The sequence below is a fragment of the Arachis hypogaea genome, chromosome 5 (genome assembly GCF_003086295.3).
Source record: "Arachis hypogaea cultivar Tifrunner chromosome 5, arahy.Tifrunner.gnm2.J5K5, whole genome shotgun sequence".
Classification (NCBI taxonomy): Eukaryota; Viridiplantae; Streptophyta; class Magnoliopsida; order Fabales; family Fabaceae; genus Arachis; species Arachis hypogaea.
In genome coordinates, this window is record NC_092040.1 from 10,035,336 (window position 1) to 10,057,937 (window position 22,602).

Sequence of the window (22,602 nt, forward strand, 5' to 3'; positions counted from 1 at the left end):
AAACTCCTATTTGCAAACTATAATCCAAACACACACTTAGCCGTCACTAACAAGGCAGTAGCTTTAGCTCTGATACAGGAAGATGAATATGGACAACATCCCATCTACTTCACCAGCAAGGTCTTATAGGGACCAGAATTGAGGTACCAAAAAATAAAAAAATTTGCATATGTCTTAATCCTGGCGTCTAGAAGGCTCTGACCTTATTTCCAAGCACACACCATAAAGGTCCGAACAAATCAACCCATGAAGCAGATCCTCCAAAAAACAGACATAGCAGGTCAGATGGTATAATAGGTCATAGTGTTGTCCAAGTTCGACCTAAAATATGAAACTCGGACAGCTATTAAGACCCAATGCCTCACTGATTTTTTAGTAGAATACACTGGTGACAAGGCTAAAACCTCTGTGACCTGGAGCCTATAGGTGGATGGATCTTTCAATATAGTCGGGAGCAGCAGTGCTGGCATCATCTTGGTCAGCGAAGAAAGGACTCAAATTGAGCTCTTCTTAAAATTTGAATTCCCTGCTTCTAACAACCAGGTCGAGTATGAAACCATGATTGCAGGCTTAAAACTTGCCAAAGAAGTCGAAGCAACAAATGTCGTAGTCTTTAGTGACTCTCAGATAGCAACCTCTCAAATCAATGGAGAATATCAAGCGAAGGACCCCAACATGAAAATATACTTAGAGAAAACACTCAAACAACTTCAATAATTCCTTGAGATGGAGGTCCGACATATAGCTCGAAAGCTTAATAGTAGAGCTGATGCCCTTTTCCAAATTGGCAAGCACTAAGCCAGGAGGAAATAACAGGAGCTTGATTCAAGAAACTCTCAAAGAGCCATCAGTCAGCAAAATAGACCACAAGTCGGACGTTTTACCCATCTTCAGCATGAATCTCGGATGGATGACTCCTCTTATCGAATATTTGAAATTCGACATCCTCCCCGAGGAACAAAAGGAAGCCAAAAGAATCTAAAAGGAAGCACAAAACTATACCTTAGTACACAATGTCCTTTACAGAAGAGGGATATCAACGCCCATGCTAAAATGTGTCCCGACTTGCAGAACTGAAGAAGTCTTGGAAGAAATACACAATGGCATATATGAGGACCACCTCGGAGCTCGGTCACTAGCCCGAAAAGCAATCCGAACTGGATTCTATTGGCCGACCTTACAAAGAGATGCGATCGATTTTGTCAAAAGATGTCCTCCTTGTCAAATGCATGCTAACTTTCACGTTGCTCCTCCTAAAGAACTCATCAGCATAACCTCCCCATGATCTTTTGCAAAATGGGGGTTAGACCTACTCGGGCCTTTCTCCCAAGCTCCTAGACAAGTCAAGTACCTTATCGTGGGAGTGGATTACTTTATCTAATGGATTGAAGCTGAACCACTGGCTATTATCACGGCCCAAAAAAGCCAAAAATTCCTGTATAGGAATATTATTTCTCGGTTTGGGTCCCACACTCCATCACCACAGATAATGGTACTCAGTTCACCAACTCTACTTTCAGGAGCTTAGTGACGAGTATGAAGATCAAACATCAGTTCACATCGGTGGAGTATCCCCAAGCTATTGGACAAGCAGAAGCAGCAAATAAAGTCATATTAGCTGGATTGAAGAAAATGTTACAGGATACAAAGGGAGCATGGGCAGAAGAACTTTCACAAGTCCTACGGGCTTCTCGGACGACTCCTTACTCGACAAATATGGAGACCCCATTCCGACTTGTATATGGGGTAGAGGCCATAATTCCCGTTGAAGTCAATGAACAAATTCCACCGGAAAGATTCTATGATGACGTAGAAAACATCCAAGCCTATAAAGAGGAACTCGACCTCCTCCCAGAAGTTCGAGAACAAGTTCAGATAAGAGAAGCCGCGTTAAAGCAAAGAATGTCGACCAGATACAATAAGAAGGTCATTCGGAGAAGCTTCACCACAACCGACCTAGTTCTGATAAAAAATGACATCAGAGTAACCGATTCGGGTGAAGAGAAGCTCGCTGCTAATTGGAAAAGACTTTTTAAGATAACTGAAGTCTTAGGAAAAGGCTACTACAAGGTGTCCGACCTAAACGGAACCGAGCTCTCAAGGTCGTGGCACGCATGCAACATGAAGAGATATTATAGGTAGAAGCGCACCTCGCTCCCTAATGTACTCTTTTCCCTGACTTCATGGTTTTTTTCTCGAAAAGGATTTTCTTGTAGTGGGTTTTAACGAGGCATCAAAGCAATAGTTAGGGGCAGGAAAAATTACCACCCTTAGTAGCAGAAGCATTTTTGTAAATTACTCTTCATTAATGATAAAATCTTTTTAATCCCATTGTTTATCCTACGATACGCATTGACTTAAGCTTGAAAAAATGCGAAACTCTGTTGTCTGACCTAAGTGGTCGGCAAGACAAAGCGACGAGGTCCAAGTCGATGTAAAGAGGTTATGTACGTCGACCATAAAAGCTCATAATTCACGACTTATAAGTCGGAAGGTGATTGGGCCCCCCAAAATACATCGCAAAAATAATTTAAGTTTTGATATAGCCGACTTGTAAGAAGAGATCGGCCATCTGAGTATGACAATGGAAAGGTCTTAAAAACAGATTCTAAGTTAAATAAGAGTAATCACTCCCAGCATGCAACAAAACTTTATGAAGCTTCACAAACTATCAAAATAGAAACTTCAACATAAATATCTGAAGTATTTAAAAAAGTTGTTAAAAAAGTTGCTAAAACCCTAGGAAAAAGGACTGGCATCCACAAATGTACGCAAAAAACATACAAAAAAGGTGTTCGTAAGGGATCCACAAGTTAGGCCTTGAAAAAAGCAAACTAAACAGGACCAATGAGAGGATTCTGATCATCAGGAGTCACGGCAGTAGCGGAAGTCGGCACATTCTCCTCGGCTAAAACAACTTCAGGCTGAGGAGAGGAAGTCAGCTCGGATGGAACGACTTCAGGGTGAGAAGACTATCCGATAAGCCCCCCAGTAGCTTTCAGATCGGATAATTGATTGTCCCCTTCTTGAGGAGGAGGGACGATCTTCCCATCAATCACGACCATGTCTTGGTTAAGAGGTGAGGTGTCCAACTCAGGAGCGATAACCCGAAGCTGAGCCTTCAAATTTTCAAACATCTCCTTCGTACCCTCCGCAACCGACTCCTCCAACTCGGTGTACTCATCCCTAAGTCAGTTTACCTCTTCATGCAAGTCCCAATTTTCTCCAAAAACTTGGGTATAATCTTCCTGGTTTTTTTTATTCAGACTCTCAGCCAAAGCATAAGAAGCTACAGCCTACTTCTCACTTTTCCGAGCCTTAATGAGGTCAGATTCCAACTTAGACTTCTCCTCCTCCCACTCGTTCTTTGCTTCACGGAAGGAGGCCACCTCGGCTTGCAAAGCCTCCAAAGAACGATGAAGCTATGAGAAATGATGTATTTGTCACAAAAACTCACCCTCATCAAAGCCAATATCATAAATATGACGCTTCCAAACTCTGAGGTCTTTCATTTTTTAGAACTCGAATTTGAGACAAGAGGGACGAGAGGGGTAACAATAAAAAAAGGAGGAGGAGGAGGAGGAGGAAGAACGGACACCGGCTTAGGCTGAGATGAAGTTCTTGAGTCTGACTTATTCGGGGAAGGAGTATCCGACCTTCTCGAGTCGTGGAGCTGTATGACCCGAGCTTTAGTGTTCCTTTTAGCCTTTTGAACTTTCTGGTAGGCTTTCGGACCACTCTTCATTATTTTTGCACAAGAACATTGATAGTTAGAAATAACTCGGATCAACAAACAAGTATTTACAAATAATATCAATAACTACCTAGCTCGGTACGAACATAACTCGACTTTTCAAGAAGAAATTTTTTCATATCAAGGTTTGGAGCTCGTCCCCAAGTCTCTCGGAAGAATTCTACAATAGCTTCCTCAACCTCATCCAAGTCTACCAGGTTATACTTATCAATAGGAGTTGATTGTACCCAATATAATTGGACGCAAGGTTCATTATTTTCATCCAAGAAAAAGGACGGTGATCCTTAGCAGCTCGAACTTTAAAATAAAAATTTTTAAAATCATGGAATAACTCATCAAAAATAGATAATACTTTTCGACCTTATATAGTTCGAAAATAAACTCATTGTTGATTATTGGTGGAACTGACAGGTCTTATGAGTTGAAATAAGAAGAAAAAGATCTTTAAGGAGATTGGAAAGTCAAGCTCACGACTTATGAGCTGGTAGATTTTTAGAAAATCCCAGAAATTCGGGTGAAGTTGGGTAGGAGCCACTTTACAAAAAGACAAGATGTCAATTTCAAAGTTGGAAAATAAAAAAACCACCCCAAGTCGGATAAAAAGGCAATCATACATAAAAATAAAATTAGGCTCCCACATGATAACTCGGTTAAAACATACTTGGTCCTCAGGATTAGGGGAAACTATCTCATATTTCCCCTTATCATCCCTAAACCACAAATCCTATGGTGTTTACGAAAATCATCTACAAAAACATTATCTATTACGGGAACTGCGAAAAGAACCGAGATATCTACCCATCTCAACAAATCCTCAGGGACATTGGACGACATTTTCAAGACAGTTGAACGAGATATATAAAAGAGATATACCTACATTATAAAATAGAAATGATCACTATGAGTCGAAAACAAGCACAAGGCCTTTTTCAGACAAAAAGAAGCAACAACAAACACAGAAGGAGCACCTCTGGAAAAAGAAAAATGACATTATTTTCAAAAGCCAAACAATTTTATTTAAGGACATCACAACATGCAAAGAAGATAACAACAATGTCACAACAGTATAATAAACCAAAAAAAAAATGTGGAAGAATCAATTTTCATGTAAATACAAAAGGCAAACACTACGAAAACAACAAGTCCAAAAAATAGCAATGTCAACAAACAAGATTTCATATTTATGCAAGATTTTTCAGTTCTAAATCAAATGCACAAAATAGTTCGCAAAAAAAAAAAAGAAAACAAAAGCAACCACACAGTAAACGTACAAAGAAAAAAAGAAAGGCCAACTTGGAGGAAGAAATAAATGACCCCTGCAAACAGCAAATAGCAAACGAAAGATTCTAACACCTTAAGGAACAGCACGAGAAGATGCTCAGCACTAGAAATACAACACAAGAAGGAAGTTCTTTGTAGAAGAAAAACGATGTATAAAAATAATAGAAGGCGAAAAGCTTGAGAGAGAAGATGAGGAAACGAAAAAAGAAGAATGAGAAGAGGGAAAGGTATTTATAAGACAATGTAAAACCATCCCTCATTTAAAGACGTGTACAGTTGTTACCAATGTAACCGTACCTAACTTGTCAAAGTTGAAAGGCAACAGGCACAACGGTTGACGTTTCAAAAACCCGACATGATAATTCTACTTACCAATGCTTGTCCGACTTCTCATATGCTTGAGTACGACCTAAGTAAAAGATCGTAATCAAGAAGGGGTATTGTTCATACCCTGACCCAAAACTCAAGCCAGGCCCAAAAACAGAGAAAGCCCAAAAGGCAGTTACCAAATAAGCCGACCTCCTAAGAGGTCGGACAAGAACGTTACCAAGTGACAACTCCCTCTTGAAGAAGTTATAACTAATCCTTACTATTACTCACCTACTTCTAGAAGAGAGATCTCAACAACTCCTAGATAAAAGGGGACGGTTATCCACCACTAATGGTAGAACTACTCCAACGATGGTTATTGGCTCATCACCTTTAAATACCCTGACTCCTTTCAGATATACTTAAGATCCAAACTTCTATAAACCTGCTTGTATCTTTGCTGACTTAGGCATTGGAATGTCTTACAGGTACCACTCCTCATGTCCCTATGAACAACTCGGATGGCAGCCACCTGACACAGGATAAATCAGACGCTGCCTTACTAGGAGTCTAAACCTCACGTTCAGGAACAAATTCCATCCAATTTTAGATAACCATCGGAACAATTATCTTCATCCGAAACTAATTATTGAGAATCGTAGATAATTTATTATTTTTTATTAAATTATTTTCTAATTACTTTTAATTATTAATTTTATATAAAATCAACTTCATGTATGTAAAATTTCATCTTTTAAATTCTAACAGAATAAATATAAAATATTGATTTAAAATATTAATTAATAACGAAAAAAATTAACTCTTTAATATTTATATTATTTTAAACATGATCAAACTCAAATTTAATAGTTAAATTTTAAATTATTTTTTTAAAAAAGAAATTAAGAAATGGGGTAATTGTAATTTATTAAGTGAATCTTTTCCTAAGATGGGCCCAGCAGATGACGTGGAATTATGACGTAATTGGTTAAGGGTTGAGATGTTAAAGGGCCCCACTGGTAAAGTTTTGGTCGGATATGCATGGCTTGCTATTTGTTGTTGAATGGGGTAAGCGCGTGAATCGGGTGGCGCGTGGTATGTCAAGAAGCAAAGAGTGATGAAGGGAATATGTTCGGAGGCATGATATTGATACGTGACAGGGCATCGATTTTCTTTCTTTGTTGTTAGATAAACTAGTAGTATACCCCGTGCATTCGCACGGTCTTAAATATGATTTTTTTATTAAATTTAATTATATATGTATAACTCTAAATGGTTATGTATATAAAATATATAAAAACATTTAATTTAGTGTAATGAAAATATTTAAATTATAGAGATAATAACATTAAAATTTTAAATACATTCAACAATTTAGTTTAAAATTTTGGTATTAACACAATCAATTTCTAAATATATTTATATAATAACTCATTTAAAATATAATCAACTAAAATACATATTAATCAAAACAAAATATTTCATACAAAGTTCACCAATATCTTAATATAAATATAATAGTTTCGATCACATGAGGGATAACGAAAATACATATTAATTCATCTTGGAGAATTTTGCTCTAAATTCACAAAATCAAGACAAAATCCAAAAAGAACAAAATACAACTGAAAACATATTTCTATTTTAATGCATTGAGGTCGGATCAGATTGATGTTGCATGCATATTTTAAATGCATTTTGAAGTTCATGTTCAGCTACACCATAAGAAGACGAATCTGGTAAAGCCATGCTGCTAGCACAATCTACTTCCTCATCCAACAAAGAATCATCCATCTATACAAAAATAAATATCAAATGCTAATAAGTACAAATATATAATAAAGTTAAACTAATAGTAATCATTTTTTAAAATTCAATCCCAATTCTTAAAATAAAATTATGAAAAATAGTTGTACATCGTAAGAAAAGAATTACAATTAAGACACCTTTTTTTCCATGTTAACAGTTGCTTCTGATAGACAGCCAATATCCATGAAGTATTCCTACAACCATAAAATAAAGAATTTTGAAACTTATAATTACTAATTAAAAGATGAAAGTAATAAAAAAAATTAACTTCTAAAAAGAATCAATAATTTAAACTTATCATACTTTGGTATCCACCACTTGATATAATTTTTGAAAATCATCCATTGTCAGCAAACGTGAGGATGAGCTCTCAGCTTTTTCATTTTTAGTAATACTATCAGGGAACTTATTCTGAATCAAACCTCTCTGAAAATAGACACATTTGAAAATTTTAAAATTTTAAAATAAACTATAAATAAATACGTCCGTTCATTTACGTACCCAATAGACACCCCAAATATCCTTATCTACTACCCCTCTATTATTTTCTTAAAACATACAACCGTTATATACTTTTTACTTTTTTCAAAATTATTTTTTCTCTCTATCATTGTTCATGCCCACTTTAACAGAAAGTTTGGCCACCTAAAAAATAAAGTGCCTTTTATGTCCATTTGCTTATCAAAATATAAAGTTAATAATCAAAATAGTTTTCGAAAAATAATAAATTTGGTTAAATAATAATATGTAGTTTAATCATCTTGCGACATATTGTGATCTAAGTCGTCTAATTGAAATGACCAATTTAATTCACAATTATAATTTTTAAAGATTATTAGACGTTTGATGCATTCAATGACCAATTTTGTAGGATTTCAATTTTCTTAAGAATTGGTTGTTATTGTTAATTAAATAATTAGTCATATAGTAGTATATGTAATCTCTTAGATTGGAATCACACATTCTAGCAGTAAATTAATAAAAAAGATAGATGTTGTTTACACTACTTTGTGTGTGTATCTCTTTGAATATTTTTTTATAGTATAAAAGATAAAATGTTTATCTGATTTTATTTTTTTAATCAATCACTTTAAGATTTAATATTAAACAAATGTATAAAAATATATACAAAACTAATACACATAATATTCCGCTAATTAAACTAATTTGGGGCATGTGGTGGAATAAACTAATACACATAATACTCATACATACTATAGTTTTGAAGGATCCAATGCTAGTTATCCGTTGTAAGAAAAAAAAAAAGTTATCGATCTCCTTTGTTCTTGTATATTCTTCTCTTACCATACAATATTACTTTTTTTTTCCTTCTCTTTTTATCCATATAATAAAAATAATCATTTTTGACATCCTATTCCCCGTTTTATTCATCAAATTTTGGAAATTCAATTACACATAATTCAGCCAAGAGTTGATGAGAGATTCTATATGCATAACCCTAGGTCAATTCTGTTGTCCATGTTGAATTTCCCAATTAGCTTATTTGTTGTATTTCTAACAATAGATAAATAAAAAATTAAAAACACATGCCTATAAATACTCCCTGCTCATGAATTTTTGTCTTTGGTAGTTGTGGGTTTTGATGATCATATCTATCATAGTTTTTAGTTTTAGGGTTATTGTTTCGTGGGTTATACAAGGGTGTGTTTAGAAATATTAATTGATAAGTGGTTGTGTTATTAGTTTTTCTCATAATTAGTATCTATTTTATTTGGGATGCTTCAGTTTACACATTGAAAAAAAAATGTTAAATGCTCTGATAATTATCTCAAAAGATAACAAGATTTTTGATAAAAAAATATTCAATTTGACTTCTAAACTTTATTTTTATGGAACTAATTAACTCTTACACAAAAAAATTAAATATTATTTTTTTTCACAAGAATTAATCAGTCAAAAAAATATCAAGAGTCGAATTGAGTATTTTTTTTGGTTAAAAATTTTGTAATCTTTTTAAAATAATTTTTAAAGGCCGAATTAGATATTCACTAAAAAAAATCGTTTAGAAAAGAAAAAGCATTTAGAGATAAAGAATTACGCAATAACCAAACGTGTCTGAAGTTTGCATGAATTGGATTGCTCAATACTGATTAAAGTACACAAAAAATAAAAAATATTGAAATAAATTACTCCATCATGCATGATTCGATTACGATTCCAAAATCATAGAGCTAATGAGTGATACTTTGTGTTTTTTAAAGGTAGTGTGAAGCTAATCTGATTTTAACGCGAGTGTTGTATGTATATATGAATATTATAATAATCTTTATTAAATACGTGTATATAAAAATAAAGATTTATGATGTATGTATAGTTGCCTTAGCGATTAAGGTTGTAAGGAAAGAAGAAGAACACGAGCCTGACGCGGTGGGGATAGAGAGGGAAGCTTGTGTGAGACAAAAGAAGAGAGAGAAAGAGAGAGGAGTTGAAGGAGTAATAAGAGAGATTCTAGTTTATATCATGGGTCACATAAAAAAAAAAAGTGCCTAGGTCCATTCACCTCCACTTCCACTCCAAAAGGAAAAGAAAATAAAAACAAAAGGCTAAAAGGTTGAGAGGGTTGAGGAAGTGGAGGATGTGATTTTTCTTTTCTTTTTTTTTTGGGTGGAATAATAGTGGAGGATCTTCTATCTTCTCTTATATATGGTATGATGCATGGCACACACCCAGAGCTTTTTTACCATATGGGATCCATAAGGATATGTTGTTGTCTTTCATAAGTATAAAGATACACTCATTATGTATTATATTCAATTATACTATTAATGTTATTTGATTTTTTGGTAGAAAAAAATCACATTTTGGTGGAAGGGAAGGTGATTATATTCCTACTCCACAAAATTACGTGGTCTTCTTTATGTGATATAATGTGTGTTATTGATGTGAGACAGTATGGAACACGTTTGTGGTGTGAGATGAAAGTCTGAATTAGATTTGTTCTTCTGCTATTTGTTTTGTTTTCGGCCACTTCAATTTATGACGTTACCAACTCAGATGGTTCACTTCTAAAAGCAGTTTTTGTCGTCCGAATCACAAATAGTTTCGTTTCATTTAAGATAAGACTGCCTCCATCATTTTCCTTCTCCAGTTTTACTGCTATATATAGAAGATGTGTTATCTTGTAAATTAGTGTTATTAAGAAAAACAAAAATGAAATTTGGGTGTTTACTCATAACCAAAAATAAAAATCAATTGACATAAAGAGTTGAAGACATAGAATTCGATCTCCCTAACATAAATAAATAAAGGACTAAAGAGTGAATCATCATATTTTCAACATCCCAATGATGATGATTTTTTAAAAGAATAATATAATATTTTAAATAATATGAGAACCATACAAACATATGTCTAGCTTGATGTGACTATTCTAATAATTTATATTCCGTCTTCGCAATTGTTCATCATAATAAAATCAAGAAAGAAGGGTGTTTGCGAATCGGATCGGATTAGATATAGATTCGATCCACACAATTTTTATCGGATCTGATATGATATCCGTACTTTTTTTTGTGTCGGATTTGATATCGGATATATCCACATAATTAAATCTTCTCATTTTAATCATATTTCAATGTAAAAAAATTCAATAAAAATATTTTTTTGATACTTTTAAATTTATTTATTCCTAAAATATTTTTAATCAAACTCTTTCTAAATAATAAAAATAAAATAATACAATATATGAATAATAATTACTAACTAAACATACAAATAAGTAAATATAATACCAAACATATATATTTATTTGTTTTTTAATTATTATTGTAAGGATCTGCGGATCCGCAGATGTAGAGTAGATATCCGCGATCCGATCCGCAAATCCAATCCGATCCGATCCGATCAATTTGCAGATCGGATTGTATCCGTAATTTTCGGATCGGATGCGGATATTTACCGCGGATATGATCCGATCGATGGACACCCCTACAAAAAAGCCTAAATTTCAAATAATAATAATAATAATAATAATAATAATAATAATAGGTTTTTTAATGTGTGTGTTTATTGTTTGAAAAGTTTTACAAAATACAAACAAAATAAATAAAAATGCTAATTATAATTATACTTGTTTTTATTTAGGATCACTATAAAAATTCCAACCGATAACAGCGGAATTTTTGCCATGATTAACAAAAACCGCTACAAATAAAATATTATGGCGGTTAATGCATCAAAATATGTTGGCGATACTATATTATCAGAATTTAGGGACGGTTGGCACGGCAAAAAAATCTTTATGCAGCCAAATTTGTTGCGTTTAGTAGCAGTTGGAGTAGAACCGTCGCTATTTAGTTTACTTAGCGGCGATCTTCTTTTAAATTGTCGTAAAATTATATAGTCTTTATACATAGTTTGTATGTTGTTCTTTATTAAAAAATTAATAAAGTATAATCATAATATATTCACACAAAAATTCTTTAATATTGTGCTAATCTAATGTTACCTTTGATGAAATTAAAAGTTTTATTTACTACTTAAATTGAGTTTATCCGTATTTAATTTTCATTATATATATATATATATATATATATATATATATATATATATATATATATATATATATATATATACACTAAAACTTATTTCTCAAAATTTATTTGAATCAATGTTACTTAAATTTTGACATTAATTTTGTATTTATAATAGGATAAGAAAAAAGAAATTAAAAGATTAAAAGCAATATATTTTTTACGTTTCGTTAATTGTTTAAATTAAAAATTAAAAAATACTTTTTTTGAATTTATAGTATAATTTCACAAAATATAAATTGTTGCCAAAAAAAATTTAAAAAAAATTAATATTTAAATTCTTTTATCATGTGTATAAATTTACTAATTAAATTTTCTCCTTAATATAAGATCTTTTAAATTGTATTTAGACATAAATTTAAAAGGAAAAAAAAAGTGATGAATGTCTAAAATAAATTTATAAAAATAAAACAAAGTTTAATTAAGCATAAATTAAGGTTCCTTTTAAGTTGTACCTTATTTAACTTTAGTAAAATATTTATATCGTAGACAAATATCTAATACTATGACCCTAACAATCAAAATATGATAAATCAATCAAGTCTTGAAAAAAAATTAAAATTCTATTACATCATCAACTACTAATGCTTTGTTCAGCTTAAATTTTTCTTAAAACATCCTATTGATTTGGCCAATAATACTCTGGCATGGATCTACATGTTTTATGTGCTAGAAAATTTGATAAGTCATCTCAAACTATAGTTCTTTATTCAGATTGAAGCTCCTATCTACTGCATGTATATCATCTTTTATTTGTTATCCATCTCAAGCTCCATCGTTCTTTTTCCGAAACCTTATTGAGATTGAAATGTATGGTAATAATGTCAGTCTCAAGAGAGATGAACTCAACTGAATTGTTATGTGTCCCAGCCTCTTCTCCATTTAATTAATCCTAACTATTTTGCCTGGCTCTTTAGTTAACTCTAAATTTTTAACATGTATAAAACAATATAAATCTACTCAAATCATAAGTAAGAACTTTCAAATTGAATTAGATGCTGATTTAGAGAAAAAAAAAGGTACTTTAAAATGTTAAGACATTTTCTAAAGCTAAATAAAGTAACCAGCAAGTACCAACAACCTTATTAGGAGTGGTAGTAAATTTTTTAATAATTTTGGAGCCATTTTTTTTCTCATATAAAAATGTTCTGTAAGGTGTAATTTTATAATATTTATTTTTTCTGTGATGCAATATCCAATTCAATAAAATGTTTGTTGGTATATTGCATCTACGCAATAAAAATATAGTTTAGGTTTTTAAATTTTTACGTAAAACACATCATCACAAAATGATAAACTTTTTATATAAGAGATTTATCTATTTACCTTCAATTCAATAAGTATATTTTTAGAGTTATTTTTAGATGTACATGCGACAAAAATATACCTAAATTTTTTTGTGGTACTTTGATTTCCATTATTTACATAGTCCTTACAAGTTTCAATTTTAACGTAAAAAATAGCTTTGGAGTAATAGCCTAGATCAAGTTTATACATATTTTTCATAATGCAACAAAAATTTTAAAGGGTAGCATATTAAAGAGCAAACCTGTATCATAGATTCAGTCGTCGTCGTTAAATATTAGTTAAAACAAGAGCATGTTGATATAACTTCCAACGAACACGTAACATTAATCTTATTAAACCATATTTTCTGACAATAGAAATTGTATGTTTCATTGATGGTACTAAATAAATAAGTTATTGTTCGATAAAATACCTTGATGATATGATATTAAAATTTAAAATTTTTATGGCTTAATTATTTTTTATTTGTTTTTGTTATTAAAAAAACCATTAGTTTGAACATTTAATTGAGACGGTCACAAAAATATTCACTGACCCGGTATTCACAAAAACCAAACAAGCCTTATAAATGTAACAAAAAATAATTGGTCCATTGCATTGTAATGCTGTGTTTGTGAATATTTTTTGGTGGGGGGAAGGGTTTTGGTCACAATGACGGGTGGAAGCCCAATATGATATTAGAGGATTGTTTTGATTAACTGATAGTAGAAAATTAATATGTACTTCTTGGCCCGAACCGCTCTTGAGATAGCCAGTATAAGATTGGGCCAACAAGCTTGGGCCAATAACAAAATACTTCTTTAAAATACAAAAAGATAAAGCCCAATTATTCCCTCAACGGGTTTAGTCGTTTAGGTTCCGTTTGGTTAGTGGGTGGTAATACATAAAACATAGTCATAAAGACATAAAATAACATAGACACATTAGGACATAAAGTCTTAAACTTGTTTGGTATTTAAGTACATGACCTTGTATTCAAATTACAATTTTAATAAAATGATACTAATAACCCTACCATCATTATCACTTCTCTATCTCTATCACCATCACCATTATGATGTTAACTCAGATTATCACTATTAATAATTTTTAATGCAATTATAGATTCAATTCAACAAATCAACAAACTAACACAAAATCACTTTAACAATAAGATTAATCAAAATTTAAATAATAAATAAATAAAAAACAGAGAACTCTCTCCTCAATTATCTTCTTCTCATCTTGCATGCAAAAAGCACGATCTAATTATAATCACAAACAAAAAATTGAAATTGAAATTAAAAACAGATAATTATTCTCATCACATAAAAAAACCTCAAAGAACAAGAAAGAAAAAAACAGCAAAATAGATTACCATATGGTGGAAAAGAGGCAGCGACGTGAGAGAGAGACGGAGGCAGATCTAAAAAGAGAGGTGCGAGTTTGATTTGGAAATGCCTCAATATCAAACATGGAAGGAAGCCTCAACAACGACAGTGAGGCAGAGAACGGAGGAGACAACCACGGCGGAAGCGGCGTGACAAAGGAACGCGACAGTGGTTGCGACAACGTATGAAGGAAGAGATGACAGTAGTGGTGACGGCGATGGCAGCGAAGAAGTGCAATGGAGAGAGACTGTGGTTAAATGAAAAAAGAGTAGGAGAAGAAGATGAGAGTGTATGATGGAAGGAGGTGAATCAGAAAAAGAGAAAGGAGAAGATGAGAGGGTAAGGAAAAAAAGATAAAATTGGAATTAAAAAAAAAAGAAGGGATAAGATTAGAAAAGTTTGTGTCTTATAATTTGTGGTTTAGTGTCTTAGGTTAAAGGAGAGACACTAAAGACATATATTTTATGTGTTTCTGTGTGTCACCGTGTCCATCGAAAATTTATGTCTAATGAACCAAACGGTGGACATGTACCACTGTGTCCATCTCTTGATGGACATGTATGACAAAACAAACACTGCCTTATATTCTGAAAAAATACTCTCTCCGAACATCAAAAGAAATTCTCGGATACCAACGCAAATTAGCACAGATAGATGAGAGTCTGTGTCACTTAACTAGGACTAGAAGTGAGTCGAGTTGAGTTGAGTTAGATCAAACTCAGGCTCGGCTCACAAAAATTGAGTTTGGCTCACGGCTCGACTCATTAATAATAGAGTCTATTTTTTAAACTCAAGCTCGACTCATTGAAAGCTCACGAACTAGCTCAAATAATAGAAACATAAATACATAATCTATAATTCTATATCAATAAATTATAACATATATATTTTAAAAAATATTTAAAAAGATCAATTTTATATATTGTTATCTATCAATAAATTATAAATTTTTTATTTATGTCCTACATCAAAATTATATGTAAAAAATAAATATAAAATTTTAAATAATTAAGATCATATATATATATATATAATCGAGTCAGCTCACGAGCTAATAAGTTGAGCTTATCCAAACTCAAATTTGGCTCATTTAATTTATGAGATTAATTTCAAATTCAAGCTTGCCTTACTAGCTCACGAGTTTAGCTTATCAAGCTATTAATGAGTCGAACTCAAGTTAGCTCATAAACTGGCTTGACTCACTTCCAACCCTAACCTTAACCATTTCTCTTTAGTTTGATACTCGCTAAAAGATAAAAATGAAACTTGCTTATTTGAGAGAATTACCTACTTTATCTCTGCAGTATCCAAAAAATTAGTTATTGAGTTTCTAAGCTAAAGAATATCCTAGTACAAAAAAAAAAAAATTCCCCGGATTACCAAAATTTTCAATGTAATATCTGCTCTCTCTTTTATGTTTTTCCTTTTGTGATCATGGTTTCATAGTGATCTTGATCGAGTCTGAATCCCAAGTGTTTGGAATTTTGTGGTATAGACTTGGACACCTTAATAACTGGCCATCTGTTTAAATAATGCACGTGTCTGAACAAAATTACATGCAGTTTTCGAAAACTACTATATAGAGCCACCTTTCCAATCTTGGGAACTCACTTGTATTCCTTTCACCTCCTCCTTTTCTTGTGTTAAATATGGAGCTTCGCAAAGCCATCTTAGCCTTTGTGTTGATCTTATTGTATGGCGGGGTTAAGGCATTGAGTAGAAGGGACTACTCTTTGGTAGAGAAGAGTGAGAGGAGACCTTTAGTTGTTTCTGAATATGGAACGGTCTCCGCCGTTGATGTCCAAGCTGGGCATGGTGCACCCTTACACCATCTTCAGTTCATCACATTGGAACCTAACTCTCTCTTCCTTCCCGTCCTTCTCCATGCAGATATGCTCTTATATGTCCACACAGGTACCCTTCACTTGCTTATTGCTCTATCTTCTCATGTATTTATCTTATGCGATTGATTTCAGGGAGTGGAAGATTGACTAGCGCAGATGAAGATGGAACAAAGAGCATTGATTTACGTGTAGGAGATCTGTGCAAGCTGGATGAAGGAACTGTTTTTCATATACAGAGCAACTCTCAAGAACTTACCCTCTATGCCATGTTTGCCAATTCAGACGATCACACTTATGTAACAAGTGCTTCTGCTAATCTACTTTTTAACTAGTCTAACTAGTTTATAATTAAGCTTTAATTTCTTTCAATGCAGGATCCTTCAATCGGTGCTTACTCAAGGGTCAACGAACTCATCAAAGGCTTTGACAAGAGAATCATTCAAGCAGCATTTCAGGTCATCTTATACTCATATTGCTGAGCATTGAGTGAGTAGTGTAATTCTGATATTGTGAATTTTGAAGGTTCCGGAGGATTTGGTTGAGGCGATCACAAAGAAGAGCAGCATCCCAGGTATAGTGCATAGCAAGAATGCGACTTCAGAGGAGCAGCATGCTCCAAAGGATGAGATAGACCTGGAGGCTTCTCTTCTTGGAAACATTTTAGGGATTCATAGCAGCAACAAAGAGAAAACCAAATACAACATCTTTAAACATGACCCTGATTTCAGAAACCGCCACGGTTGGACCCTAACCGTCACTAAAAAGCAGCTCAAAGCATTGAAGCACACCAACCTTGGATTTCTCATGGTCAATTTGACAGCGGTAATTACCTTATACTATATACTATATACTCATCATAACAACTTCAATTTGATTGATTGATTTATTTTATAATGGAAGGGATCAATGTTGGGACCACATTGGAACCCAAGGTCTGCAGAAATAGCAGTGGTGTTGTACGGACGAGGCATGGTTCGTGTGTTATGTGGAAGCAGCAGCAGCAATGATGTTGATAAGCAGAGAAGGAGGAGAGAATGCAAGAATAGGAGGTTTAAGGTTGAGGAAGGTGAGGTGTTTGTGGTGCCTAGGTATCATGCAATGGCTCAGATGTCGTTCCAGAATGAGTCACTGGTGTTTCTGGGGTTCACCACAAGTTCTAAAAAGCATACCGATGTTCGGTTCTTGGCTGGAGACACGTCCGTGCTTCAAAACATGAACAGAGATGTATTGGCCACCTCTCTTGGCGTCAGTAACGCCACCGTTGGCAGGCTTCTTCGTAATCAGAACGAGTCTGTGATATTCGCCTGTAATTCTTGTGCGGAGGAAGAGAGAAGAAGAGAGGAGGAAGAGGATGCAAGAGAGAAGGAGAGAGAAGAAGAACAAGAAGAAGAAGAAGAAGAAGAGAAGGAAAGGAAGCGACAAGAGGAGGAGGAGGAGGAGGAGGAAGCAAGGAGAAGGGAAGAGGAAGAAGCAGCTAGGAGAAGGGAAGAGGAAGAGAGGGAGAAGGCTGAAGAGGAAGAGAGAAGAAGAGAGGAGGAGAAGGAGAAGGAGGAGGAGGATGCAAGAGAGAAGGAGAGAGAAGAAGAAGAGAGGGAAAGGAAGCGACAAGAGGAGGAGGAGGAAGCAAGGAGAAGAGAAGAGGAAGAAAGAGCTAGGAGAAGGGAAGAGAAAGAGAGGGAAAGGAAGCGACAAGAGGAGGAGGAGGAAGCAAGGAGAAGGGAAGAAGCAAGAAGAGAAGAGGAAGAAAGGAGAAGAGAAGAAGAAGAAGAGAGGGGATCAGAGGCAGAGAGAGCTCAAGAGGAAGCTAGAAAAGAGAGGCAAAGGAGAAGAGAAGAAGAAGAGATAGAAAGGGAGAGACAAGAGGAAGAAAGGAGAAGGGAGTTTGAAAGGAGAAGAGAAGAAGCTGCTGAGAGGGAAAGACAAGAAGAAGGAGGAGAGAGGGAGAGAAAGCGCCAAGGGGGCGGTGGTGGTGGTTACCATGTTCCAGTGGAAACACGAGTAGAAGGAAGGAGAGTGTTGAAGGCACGCCATGTCTGAAGAGAGTTGCTTATGGGTGTACTCATGTATATACAATAACTAGTAACAACCCATCACCATCTCTTTGTTTTCTTCTGTCTATGCATGTGTGCGCGTGTGGATTACATCACACTACTAAGAATAACGACTCCATCAATCTCTTGTCTTGTCTTCTTCATGTGTGTTTCACTTAGCTCTTTGCACCTACCCAAACAGGTGTTTGCTACCATCTGCCACCGAAATAATATCTCTGTTTTATTTACCTGCCACTTTGACTGCATCATATCTTACTTTTTCTTTACATAGTAATTAATAAAAAAAGAAATCGTCGTAAAAATGATGTAAATCTAATTTTACTATTTTTATTCTTTTAACGTTAAGAGGTGGAAACAATGGACACATAAATCGAAAGTTGTATTTAAGAGAAATTGTTTCACCTTTTTCTTTTCTGGGTTGGGGAACTAGATCACTACGCAGTTCCTACCTCTATTCAACGGCAAAATTGAAGGCAACGGTTACCAAAGTTTAGGTTAAGCACATGATTCAACGAAACTTATAATTTCTTTACAATGTTCTCCCTCATTGCATGACTAAAAGATGTAAAAGAAAATGTACATTTTATTATAAATACGCGCAATTCTTCTTCTGTTACCAAACATGACCGAAATTTATATAAAATGGACCTTATATAAACAAGAGAATTGATCAACTAATCAACTAACTTTAGAAGATTACATGATCTTGCTCTAGTTTCTTATTGTCTCATTCCCCATGGTTTGGTTTGGTTTGGTTTTAGTCTTTCAGAAGATTACATATGGGGTGTCAGGGTGATAACTAAATTCTCATGGTTAACATTACATGTGCCTATATTTTAGATAACATTCAATCATTCATGATGAGCGAGTAAAACTGGAAATAGTGAAAGACACAAAGCAAACAAAGCCGTTTAAGATTATTGATCACTGTAGGTAGCTCTAGTTTTAGATAGTAAAGCAGTGTTAGAGAATATGAGAGTGCATTCAGGTCAAAATTGACATGCAGGCCTGGCCACTGCAAAGAACAAATCAAAATTTACAAAATGAATAAACGATGGCAAGGAACAAGCTCACTCACTAGTTGAGCTGGTTATATATGACACAACAACAGTAATGTCGTCAAGCTTGCCTCCGTAGTATCGGAATCCAGCCTCCTGAGCAGCAGCAGCAAACGGCGACAGCCTAGTCTTGTCGAGTGCTCGCTCGCGAGCTAGTGCCGCTATCCTCTGAGCGGTTACTTGGGGTTCTAGTCCTGCTCTAACCGCATGCACAACCACTGCACTGATCTCATTGTTGTACAAGTTGTCAAATAACCCATCTGTTCCAGCAACTATGACATCTCCTGGGGCCACAGGTATTACAAAAACCTGCACGTATTGCAAAAGATATCCTCAGTGCACAGAATTGATGAATTTGTTCTGAAGAGAAGAACATGAATTTCATTTCCCATAAGTCTTACTAGGGAAGAAACTAGGATCATAATCGTGCAAGAACAGAAAAATGAATGAAATTGGAAAGGAGGAATTTGGAGCAATGAGAGTTTTGAAATGCAAATAATCATCCAATTGAAAATGAGGGAAAGCTGAAAATGGTATGCACCTTATATTCATTTTTTACTCCCTCTACCAAACACCAGCGAGGGAAAAACAAAACCTCTACGAATTAGGCCTTAATTTTCAGATCTCAATGTTGTTATGTGAGCTTTACCTCAGCAGAGCTAGGTAGGTCACCACCATTGCCACTCTCCAATTGATATGTGAAATTGAAGTCATGCTGTTGAACAGGGGACCTGAAAATGGTGCTACCATCTCTAACCACAATGAATCCACTGTCACCTAAATTGATAGCATGTAATCCCTGGACCAAATGTAAATAAATCACTTGATGTTACTTTTCTATTCTATAATCTATACTAGCTGAAGCAAGAAGAACAATTTTACTGGCTAAGAAAGAAATGAGCCTTATTCAATTAATAATTTAGAATAATGCATTGTGCTTGTAAAGTCAAGCATTGCCAAAACATGAAGCACACAAGATGCTGATAGAACCCCAACATGGTTTAGGTCGATTTTTATTTTGACATTGAAAGAAGCCTAATGGTAGACATGCTAGTGTCATCAATCAATATCATCATAATTGTAGTGTTGAATAACTATTTTTATTATAAAAGAATTTTACTTCAAATTCATATAGCATGAACATAAAACAACAAAAAGATGTTCGGGTTATAGAACATAAAGTACAATTCATTCATAGTCTAAATAATGTTTATCCTGAGCTCAACATAATTTTCACAATGCTCACAGCACGGCAGTTAAGTTGTAGAAAAACTTCATGATGATGCAGATTTGAATATTAAAGTCATCCAAATATAGAGTCAAATTAATATTCTCTAGAGAGAAAAGGGGTAGCCATTTTTTATTTATCAAAGGATAGATTAGGAACTATGATACCTTATCAGTAAGGGCAATGATACAAACTGTAGATGAACCCTTAGACTTGGTACATGAATGAGCCTTCTCTAACACCCTTTTTGGATCAAAAGAACCTTTAGGCTCCTCTTGAATTGCTCTCACTGAATTGGATATAAGCTCCTGGGCAAAGAGCCCCGCATTAACACCAACGTCTGCCCAGCCACCAACACCATCTGCAACACCAATTGCTTGTTCTTCTCTGCAAATGAAATGAGCATCCTCTCCCCCTGTCTCCTCCTTATCTGGGTGAGGTAGGTAACATGATCCTGAAATCATCTTCAATGTCTTTCCACTGAAAAATAGCACTGCTTGTTAGTAAGTAGTAACTACTCAGGAATCAGGATAACCACAATTGTCAAATGAGAAAGATAAGATAATGTTTACTACTCAAATATTTTTAGCTTCCAGCAGCATTGTCAACCTCTCTTTCAAACAATTTATATAGGACCAACATCATTAACATCTAAATTGGCATGTAAAGAAAAGGTTCTTGCTGAAGCAAAACTTTAAAACATAAGGAATAAGAACCACATACTATTCAGGAGATATGGTAGAAGTTGCAAGCTGTTCTTCAGGTTGGCTTCCCTCAAATGAAACACCATGTGGGGCACCAGCCGAGCAGGAAGTAGAAGATGAGGAACAGAAACTCTTCAACCATGGTCCATGAAGCGAACCCGAATTCCGGCTCCTCCAATCAGAATCAAAGGCAGAGGAGCACCCAAAACTTAGAGAACCACACAAAATCTGTGGCCTCCTTAAATTCACACTAGCTCTCAAGCACCCTCTCTGAGTCCTGTCCTTGAAGTACACACCAGCAGACTTTGTGAAATCCACACCACTGCTGCAACTGGAGACCAAGTCATCAACATAAACATCTCCAAGCACAGCTTTGGAAGGTGAAGTAGCCATTGATTTTCTATAAACCTTGTGGCCTGAAGAAAGAGACAGAACTGGATTCCTGTACAATAATGGTGTTGGCACTGCTTGTTGCCGTGTAATTGCTTCCTGAATGCGTTGACAGTAAATGGTAGTGTTCACCTTTGAGAGAATGCCAGATAGCATCTTAGACCCTTATGCAAGAGCTTCTGAGTTTCTTTTAACTAAGTTGAGAAAGCTCATTTCTTTACCCGCCACCCACCAAACCTTTCCCAAAGAGAATTGAACTGCACGCAGATTCTGAATCCAAGAGAAATATATTGATTTGAAATTTCAACTATTATTCACTTCAAAGTTTCAAACTTTATAAAGAACAAGAACATGGCACTGATGGAAAAGGGAAACCGACTTGATGAAAAATAAAGAATTAAATCTGGAATGTAAGGAGGAGCTTCGAAGAGTCAAGGATTGTTACCTGTTATGCTATGAATTTTTTGGGATTTTGAGTGTTGTTCTGTGTGCCCCTATCTCCACAAAAACCTAAAGAAACGTCAGTGAATGAATGCTGATATATCTATAGTTTCAAATTTTTTCAGAACACCGCTATCAAATGCCTCCTTGTCTTTTTCGCCCCTATTTTGTCTCCCCATTTTTTTTTTAAAGAAAAAGAACTTAGAAAATTAACAACCTTATCTGAATTTTAGTTTTATTATTTTAGCAACAAACAAGGATAATTTGGATATCATTCTCGGATTAGATTTTCCTTCGGCTTTTGTTCTTGGCCTTGTAATAATCTACCAGATTTAGATTTTGGATTTTTCCCTTTTGCCTGATTTTATCTCCCCAAACATGTACATGGCTTTGAAAGGGACGTTAGCGGTTTAGGTAAATGGTGCAGGTTGTGTTTCTATTTGAATAGCATTTTATATTTTATGAAGTGATAAATCTGTCACTGAAATGAGATCAAATAAAA

The 22,602-nt window shown here is 34.5% G+C and overlaps 3 protein-coding genes and 1 long non-coding RNA gene across 4 annotated transcripts; 2 read left to right on the forward strand and 2 right to left on the reverse strand.

Annotated features, from left to right (window-relative positions):
• Positions 1-1,536: 1,536 nt before the first annotated feature.
• Positions 1,537-2,142, forward strand: LOC140184803 (uncharacterized). The gene has a single exon (XM_072237980.1). It carries the CDS (start codon positions 1,537-1,539, stop codon positions 2,140-2,142), a length of 606 nt encoding a protein of 201 aa, XP_072094081.1.
• A 4,764-nt stretch (positions 2,143-6,906) lies between these two features.
• On the reverse strand, positions 6,907-7,587 carry LOC140184553 (uncharacterized). The gene is made up of 3 exons (XR_011881619.1): positions 7,457-7,587; positions 7,291-7,347; positions 6,907-7,138 (listed from the first exon to the last, which is right to left on the reverse strand). It is a non-coding gene; the product is annotated as an uncharacterized lncRNA (long non-coding RNA).
• Positions 7,588-15,983: 8,396 nt separating this feature from the next.
• Positions 15,984-18,513, forward strand: LOC112800675 (vicilin-like seed storage protein At4g36700). Its single transcript, XM_025843032.2, has 5 exons — positions 15,984-16,298; positions 16,361-16,524; positions 16,603-16,683; positions 16,751-17,050; positions 17,129-18,513. Exons 1-5 carry the CDS (start codon positions 16,034-16,036, stop codon positions 18,263-18,265), a joined length of 1,947 nt encoding a protein of 648 aa, XP_025698817.1. The 5' UTR covers positions 15,984-16,033; the 3' UTR covers positions 18,266-18,513.
• A 655-nt stretch (positions 18,514-19,168) lies between these two features.
• LOC112800677 (probable protein phosphatase 2C 80) lies at positions 19,169-22,525 on the reverse strand. The gene is made up of 5 exons (XM_025843035.3): positions 22,105-22,525; positions 21,289-21,929; positions 20,733-21,045; positions 19,987-20,136; positions 19,169-19,646 (listed from the first exon to the last, which is right to left on the reverse strand). The coding sequence occupies exons 2-5, from the start codon at positions 21,813-21,815 to the stop codon at positions 19,350-19,352; spliced, it is 1,287 nt and encodes a 428-aa protein (XP_025698820.1). The 5' UTR covers positions 21,816-21,929; positions 22,105-22,525; the 3' UTR covers positions 19,169-19,349.
• Positions 22,526-22,602: the final 77 nt, after the last annotated feature.

Coding starts and splice junctions, on each gene's coding strand:
- LOC140184803 (XM_072237980.1), top strand. CDS start 1,537: ATGAAGATCAAACATCAGTTCACATCGGTGGAGTATCCCCAAGCTATT.
- LOC112800675 (XM_025843032.2), top strand. CDS start 16,034: ATGGAGCTTCGCAAAGCCATCTTAGCCTTTGTGTTGATCTTATTGTAT. Junction 16,299..16,360: donor GCTCTTATATGTCCACACAG/GTACCCTTCACT, acceptor GATTGATTTCAG/GGAGTGGAAGATTGACTAGC. Junction 17,051..17,128: donor TCATGGTCAATTTGACAGCG/GTAATTACCTTA, acceptor TTATAATGGAAG/GGATCAATGTTGGGACCACA.
- LOC112800677 (XM_025843035.3), bottom strand. CDS start 21,815: ATGCTATCTGGCATTCTCTCAAAGGTGAACACTACCATTTACTGTCAA. Junction 21,046..21,288: donor TCTACCATATCTCCTGAATA/GTATGTGGTTCT, acceptor GCTATTTTTCAG/TGGAAAGACATTGAAGATGA. Junction 20,137..20,732: donor TCATTGCCCTTACTGATAAG/GTATCATAGTTC, acceptor CATTTGGTCCAG/GGATTACATGCTATCAATTT.